Consider the following 7,921-nt stretch of genomic DNA (forward strand, 5'->3'; position numbering starts at 1 on the left):
TAGATGTGTGAATAGATTTTCAGCATAAGGAATATGACACCTCTAAAAATGATTAACCAAGAAAAAGTGGCATCACGTAGTCTGGATAGCACTAAGAATGAAAGGGGAGGTTTACAACATGCTAATAAGACCTGCTATGGTTTGGAAACTGAAACGGGGTCACAGGATAACTGGCCACAGTGATATTTAAAGTCCTCTCATCCTGCCTTGCCCCTTCTTACTCTTTGCTTACTTATTATGCTTCACTGCCTACACACCAGCTACCATTTCATGTGACATTTCAGGTAGCAATTCACTCGTCTGGAGCTCTTTTTGACCTAATTTCAGCACTGCCTAGGGATTTCAGGTGCATTCATTTATAAAAGTTCATTTCTGGCATACAAAGGCTATGCTGTTTGTCACTTTTTATTTTCCACACATCAGTGACGTTTATGCAACAAAACTATTTGTTTAAGTGCGGCGGGATCATGGTTTGGGTTATAATAACTTCTTTCAACAAGTCTAATAAGCAATCAAGGTACAAATTTCCCTTGCTTTTATTTTGAAGATAAAGTCGCCAATTTAGAGCCTGCGCAGTAGAACCGGATAAGAACAGACAGGATCTGTCGCTTCACGGTGTCGAGAAAAAGAAATGCGTAATTTTCCTTTCAATTTTAACTTTTCTTGTAGGTGACGAGTTCACTTCTTGATCGTTTACCACAGGGCTTACATTTTTACACAGTTCCGGTTTGTTTGTAGCCCCGAAATACATTTTTTCATTCATTTTTACGTGCCTGTTTGTGTCATTTGCACTTCCTGGTAGAAACCATGGCAGGCTCAGAAGACCAGAAGTTCTCCCTCCAGGAGGTCCTAGACACTTTTAAGTTGTGTCTGTCGGAAAATAAAGAAGTCTATCTAGAACAGTACGTCGCTGGATGGCGTGGGCTTGTAAAGTAAGTGGTTTGGTGGTCCAAATATTCTCTGTGTGTTCTTACATCAGTGTAGAAGTAAAGTAAGGCGAGCAGATCACAGCAAGGTAAATGTAGGACAGAGAGCGTTTACTATAAGCTAAGATCAAGTCTTGAGATTTATATCTGATCCAGCTGACTCTTCATCTATTTAAAAAAAAAAAAAAAAAAAAAGATTAACTTTCGTATGTTTAATGAATAAAAAAGTGTCACCTTCATGCCATGAAAACTTTCCAGGTTACAGACCCTCAAAGAACATAGGGATAGGCTAAAATTTTCTTTTTAATTAATTATTTTATGAGTCCTTGCAGCTTCATAATTACAGGAGATATCCACAGATTTGAAAAACACATTAAAGCTCTGTTCAAAAACAAATAAATTGTAAAACCTGAAATCAAACCCCCCTTTTGTTCAATTCTGTTTTCTGATTCCAACTTTGTGCCTCAGTATCATGTCTCCTTTCCCTCAGCCCTAACTGCTTGCACCAGATGGCTGCCCCTGACTGAGCCTGGTTCTCCCTTTTAACAGGTTTCTTCCTGTTACAAGGAAATGTTCTTTCCCACTGCTGCCAAAATGCTTGTTCATAGGGGGTTGTCTGATTGTTGGGGTTTCTCTGTATTATTGTAGGATTACTGTACCTTATAGTTTTAGGCACTTTAAGGTGATTTTTTTTGTGATTTAAATAAATAAAATTGGATTGTATTGAAAGTTATATTGTAGTTTCAATTGCAAAACTACAACAGTCAAATGTCTGTGAAACAAGGGTCATCACAGGCTGAGATAGGTGGCTGATCAAAACAGGTTATAGCATATGAAAGGGTCTACTTTACCTACAGACTGATTCCAGAATCATATTCCTGGTAATAGTGTGCCTTCTTGGCTAGGGCTAGGTCTCTGTGGAAAAAGAGATTTTATTCTCAGTGGACTTTCTGGTTTTTAAAAAAAAAAAAAAAAAAAATCAAAATGTGATGACAGAAGCAGGCCGACAAGTATTTGCAAAGCTGGTAATGCTAGCATGAGTGTTCCCCTTTAAAAGCTCCATGTTTTTCTTATATAAGAGCAATTAAAAGATCCAATAGAAAAAAGAAACAAATACCAGAGCTGTATAGTGAGAGTTTTGACGGAGAGTATAGTTTGGACTCTTTTCAATTAGGAAAAAATGAAAGTAAAGGAATCAAAGGCAACACAATAGCATTACGAAACAGGCTGAGGCACAATAACTGCATCTTGATAATATTTTAGAAATGACTGGAATTTGTAATTATAATTGAAATTCAAATTGCAGCGGCTTTCATAAATGTTGCATTTTTATTGTAAAAAGTATGAAATATTTTTGCAGCAGGAACAGCATAAAAGGGAAAGAGTTGAGCTTCAGCTCTGGTCTGTGAGTGAATTCTTGGAATTTCTCATGTGAACTGAACCGATTATAATTTGCAGGCATTTAGAATTTACTGCCGTAATAGTAGACCAAAAGGACACCCAGGTGTTAACTGAGTGTGTTTTTACTCCTTGTAATAGGTTTCTGAACAGCTTGGGAAGTGTCTTTGGCTTCATTTCTAAGGATGCTGTCAGCAAGATCCAGATCCTTGTGAATTATATGAATGGTGAGAACGCTTCTCACTATGCTACTGTGCAGTCGATGGTAAAATACGAACTGGACAATAATCTCGTGGATGTGAACAAGAAAGGAAGCCACCCAGAGTCTGGCTGTCGTACTCTGCTGAGGCTCCACCGCGCTCTGAGATGGCTGGAGCTCTTCCTGGATCGCCTGCGCACCAGCACAGAAGACAGTAAAACATCTGCCCTGTGTGCAGAGGCCTACAACGAGTCCCTCGCCCAGCACCATCCGTGGATGATCCGTAAGGCTGCGGGCATGGCCTTCCTCGTGCTTCCTGGCCGCCAAACCTTTTTCGAAGTAATGAATGTTGGCCCACCTGAGCAGGTTGTGGCCAAGCTGGGGGAGGCCCTACCTCTCATCTCTGAGGTGTACCAGATCACAGAGGACCTATATGCTCAACATAACATGCTTGATTTACCTTAGAAGCAAGAAGTGCTAATATCTGACACGTCATACTTTATATAATTAAATATTTGTAACTTGTCCTTGGTGAAAGGCTGCTGAACAAGATGCTTCTGCTGCTTGGTGAAGGATTGACATAATTAGCTGTAATACCACTAAGATTAATTTTGAAACTACTGTATACATGTTTTAACATAAAATTCTGTACATTTTCCTCCAAGTAATGGACCTTTGAATGTATTTTTATTAACTCATCTTTTGCTTTTAAATCAACAGTTCCCAGTCTAGGGTCAGCAATCATTTACAGTATATTAATTAATATTAATATATTGTTTGTAGTTAACTCAGATTTTGAAGATTTTACATTTTTAGACAGAAATATATAATTTAAAAAGCTGCACCTTTTAAACTTTTGACCATCCACCCATCAATCTTTCTGAGTAAATGAGCCCAGCCATCTCTCAGAGGAAGGTTAAACATGTAGGATAAGATCCTGTTGGTTTAATTCTTATAATATTTAACAGAATAAAATCCTTCTTCTAAAATAACCAATCTTAAATAATAAAAATCAGTTTATTATTTCTTTTTAAATCCTTAAGGACTTTTTGACTTGGTTTTTAATTTAGTTTAAAATTGCAATTAGATCTTTATACGGTATTTGAAAAAGAAACTGATCCTGAATTTACCTTAAATCCCTTCATTAGTTAGAATTTTTTTTTTTTTAAGTAAAGCTGCTGGAGAAACACTCTTAGACAATAAATTAATAAAAGTTAAAATCTAAAAGAGTTTTTAGACAGAATTTCAATTTTCAATTCTCTCCCAACAGTCAAGATTTAGAAAACAACACGGCAAAATAACTACTTCTATTAAAGCGTAAATGACAATACTGATACAAAGAACTACAAACAATACAAAACAATGTCTTTTTCTTCAATTCTAAAAGGCTTTTCATACAGTTTACAATACCACCTTAATAAATGGACTACACAACACTGCTTTACCTGGGAATGCTGTAAGTTGATTTTTAAGTTACTTGTAAGCACACATTGTGTCGCTTCGTCTGGTCTACCCTCCCTTGTCTCCTATTATTCAAGGAGTTCCCCAGGGCTCCATATTAGGACCACTATATATAACTTTTCCATTAATTTCCGTTAATTTATTAAATGCTGCGTTCTGTTTTTATTCAGTCATCTATTGTTATAAATTATTTACTGTTATCATTTACTGTTTAACTCCTTCAGTAGTACAGACCCTGGAATTTCTGCACTCATTCTTTGATGTTCTCATTTGATCTCATTGTGACTGTTCTAACCTCAGTAACACTTTTTACTTTGATTTAAAAAAGAAAATCTGAATTAATGAAATAAAAGGAAATATTGATCTGCTTGAAGTTTTCGGATGGAGGATGTTCAAATTACAGTTTTCCATTGTGGTCATGTTTGGGAATAGCTGCTCTGGATTGTTTTGTTTTTTTTAAATTAATTTAAAAATATGAAGGGAACTACAGTGGGTCCCTGAAGTCTTGGGCTCCCGTTTAAAGCTGCTGTTTTTGCAACAACATTTATTCAAAGGAAATAAACCAAGTTTGCATTTTGGATTTGAGATTTCAGCATTAAGAAGTAATGAAGAAACAATGAAATGACAAATTAATTAGAAGTGAACAAATGTTTGGCTCTCAGATATGAAAACAGGCTGAAGAGATTTAATATCTTAAGAGGATTAACAGAAAAGTTATTTACTGGCATGATGATGATATTTTGTAATGCTTAAAAGACCAAACATTTAATTGGGGAAACATGACACAAAGTAATAATGAATAATAGTGAGGTATACCAATTATGAAAATTGTATGGAATAAAGTAAACTGTTACGTCAGTTTTTCAGCTGCCATGCAGTATTTAATCCAGTGTTAAAATGTTGAACCTTCTGTTGCTGGTAATCATTATTAATGACCTTTCTATTTAGATATATTACAAAATATTCCATAAATATGGGATGATGATATATTACAAATGCAAATGGACAAACATACTTAATTGGGAAACAGCATGTTGTAAATCATTGATTAAAAAGGTTTAACTCTGTACATTGTTGTTTTCCATAAATTCATATCACTTCAGTGTTTTACTACACATCTGATTTAGGTTTTTTCTTGTTAAATGAAGATTTGTATTTTTGTTTGTATTTTTGTATTTTTGTTACATGCAAATGTTTATTTATGTCCACATGAACAAATGTTTTGCATTATGAATTGATTTATGATTAATGTACAAATATTATGATAGAATATAGCATTGTATTTGGAACAAGCATGTTCTGTATTCTGTGTTATTATTCACTCAAACATGTAATAAACATTGCAGGTGAAAAAAGACAGATGTTCCCGTTTGGCCGTGAAGGATGTACTTAAGGTTTCTTATTTTGTGAATTAAACTTTGTCATGTGATTTTTTTTGATTTTAGAAAATAAGTCATTGTAAGTGCAGCCATCTCACTGTCCTTAAACAGCATCTTGAAGGTGACAGAAATGAACACATATCATTACTATGAGACTAAATACACTCACCGGCCACTTTGTTGGGTACACCTGTTCATCTACACATTAATGCAAATGTTTACTCAACCAATCACATGGCAGCAACTAAATGCATTTATGCATATAGACAAGATGATCAGCTATAATTCAATCTGAGCATCAGAATGGGGATGAAAGGTGATTTAAGTGACTTTGAATATGACATGATTGTTGGTGCCATATGGGTTGATTTGAGTATTACAGAAACTGCTGATCTGCTGGGATTTTCCCACACCACAGAGAATGGTCTGGAAAAGAGAAAATTGATTGATGATTAAGGCTAAGGATATTTTTCCTACATTATTTTATTTTAGGTAGTTTTGCGAGAACACATTATTGTTTCAGTTAGTTTTGGTTTTGATTATAGTGAACACTTTTTCAAACCTAATTTTAGCTTTTAGCTCACTAAACAATAAAATAAGCTTGCCACCTTCTGTTTGCATTAATGTATGAAGCTGCAGTTGCATGTTTCCAACAGCAGGGGACTCCCACTCTCCAACCACAGGTTGTCAAGGCAACCAGAGTGTCATGGCAACGTTGCTGACGCTTGAGAAAGGACTTAATACCCAAACTGGGAAGTAAAGCGCACAAACGCTAATTTAACTTGTTGACCGGCTACGGAAGCGTACATTTATACGTTTAACCAGTGCGATAGTTTTTAAAAGCTGTGCTCATAGCCTTTAGAACAATATAAACTTTCTTTACTCTTTTTTGTAAAGCACTTACGCCGAAACACAGCTGGAAATCTTCAAAGCAGCGGATCTTCGATGCATCTAACAAGGCCAAAATCCTCTAAGGGGCGAAGCAGACCTGCTGTAGACAGCTCACTGTATCCAGGGGAGGCGAACAGCATCCACAGGGAGCCGGGGTCTCCTGAGTTCCGCAGGCCGGACAGAAACCTTCGCTCCCGGTCTCAGCCCGTCATGTTGCAAGCTAACCACCTGAGCCAAGAGGAAGTTTTGCACATGCTGCAGCGTACTCCTGCTGCTCCGCCACAGTCCTTAAACAAGTACAAAGTCCTTCCGTCAATAGAGAAGAGAAGGCAGTCAGAGGTGAGCCTGCACAAAGACGTGTACAACCTTAACCTAGCAAAGGATGGTGATGATGTGACCAAGGTCTGCAGCCCCAGTGATTCAACGGCAGAAGCTGGCAGTGGCAGTTTGCTTCTTGCTGTAAGAGCTCCATGCGGAAGGAGGTTTCAGCAGCCCTTTGACCCCACACACACTCTGCTAACAGTGAAAGCCAGTGCAGAGGCCAGGTTTGGAACCAGGTATGAAGATGCTTGCATTGAGACCATGGAGGTGCCACGCAGGACCTTTAGAGACCTGCGTATGACTCTGGCACAGTGTGCCATTCCTAACAGATCCGTGCTGTGCATCTCTCAGAAAACTGACACTATGGGGGGACAGGAGTAATATGTGTTCTTTGAGGTCTGTAACTGTGCATTTTGTAGCTTCACTTGGATATCTGAACTTCACTGTGCAAAGTTTAAAAGGCTTCTTTCGCACCAATCTGTAGCCTCTAAGATTTTTAATGCCAAACTTCGTCCAATATGCACCTTACTCAAGTAAAATTAAACTTCTCGTGCTCAGGATCTGTGTAGCAGAAGAGATGTTTTTCTGCATTGTGTTCATGAACCTGCACGGAGTTGTGATTCTTCAGAGTACTTTGAGATTATATACATTTCAGGATGTATAAATAAATGTTTCATAACTCTGGAAGCTCAATGAGCAAATGGGGTTATATATTTGGAAAATAAAATATTCACAACGACGTTGATTCTCAAAAATGATTTAGGTGGTCTTTACGCATGTAAAAGCTCAGTTTTGCAATCTACATTTAATAAATTTTAGTATAGCTCCTTTCAATTTGTTTTCCCAAAGTGTTCATTAAAACTAACTTATCATAATCAAGTTTTATTATTAAATGGAGGAAAGTAATCTTTTGAATCATTTGATTAAATTTAAATTAATAAAATGTATCCTTTTTCCAGGCAGTTCATGGCATGGGCAAGCAAGTATAACATCTTCCAAAAAAATAAGTTTAATGACAAAGTAAAATGGTAGAAGTTTTACATTCATGTCTGCAGTATATACCGTTTATATTTAGAGTTCAGGGTGCCTCACATCCCACTAAATGATATTTACTAGTTTAATTGCTTCAGTAAGATTTTGCAAGCTGGAATTGTACAGCCTGCTCCTGAAGGCATCATCAAAACCTTATTACTCAGGTGTACTCATTAAAATGTAAGCTATTAGAACCACGCCAAGGAACTTGGGAGTTTTTCACCAGAGAACTTTTGAATCCATTTAAATTGCTTGTGTGTTTGACTTCACAGAAATGGTAGTCAACACCAAAGTGAGTCAATTAGTCTGCTTAA

The 7,921-nt window shown here is 36.8% G+C and overlaps 2 protein-coding genes across 3 annotated transcripts; both read left to right on the forward strand.

Annotated features, from left to right (window-relative positions):
* The first annotated feature begins 520 nt into the window (after positions 1 to 520).
* cptp (ceramide-1-phosphate transfer protein) lies at positions 521 to 3,187 on the forward strand. 2 transcript variants are annotated; one of them, XM_026155219.2, is made up of 3 exons: positions 521 to 635; positions 803 to 932; positions 2,466 to 3,187. In XM_026155219.2, the coding sequence occupies exons 1-3, from the start codon at positions 632 to 634 to the stop codon at positions 2,986 to 2,988; spliced, it is 657 nt and encodes a 218-aa protein (XP_026011004.1). In that variant the 5' UTR covers positions 521 to 631; the 3' UTR covers positions 2,989 to 3,187. The 2 variants fall into 2 exon arrangements, with proteins under 2 accessions (XP_026011004.1, XP_026011005.1); XM_026155220.2 differs by having other exon boundaries at positions 546 to 665.
* A 2,871-nt stretch (positions 3,188 to 6,058) lies between these two features.
* Positions 6,059 to 7,330, forward strand: ubxn10 (UBX domain protein 10). The gene has a single exon (XM_026154648.2). It carries the CDS (start codon positions 6,309 to 6,311, stop codon positions 6,954 to 6,956), a length of 648 nt encoding a protein of 215 aa, XP_026010433.1. The 5' UTR covers positions 6,059 to 6,308; the 3' UTR covers positions 6,957 to 7,330.
* Positions 7,331 to 7,921: the final 591 nt, after the last annotated feature.

The sequence above is a fragment of the Astatotilapia calliptera genome, chromosome 20, assembly GCF_964374335.1.
Source record: "Astatotilapia calliptera chromosome 20, fAstCal68.1, whole genome shotgun sequence".
In the NCBI taxonomy this organism is placed as follows: domain Eukaryota; kingdom Metazoa; phylum Chordata; class Actinopteri; order Cichliformes; family Cichlidae; genus Astatotilapia; species Astatotilapia calliptera.

Excerpts from the sequence above, each read along its gene's own strand:
- cptp (XM_026155219.2), top strand. Across the intron at positions 933-2,465 it reads GGATGGCGTGGGCTTGTAAA|GTTTCTGAACAGCTTGGGAA; the intron begins GTAAGTGGTTTG and ends TCCTTGTAATAG.
- ubxn10 (XM_026154648.2), top strand. The coding sequence starts at position 6,309 with ATGCATCTAACAAGGCCAAAATCCTCTAAGGGGCGAAGCAGACCTGCT.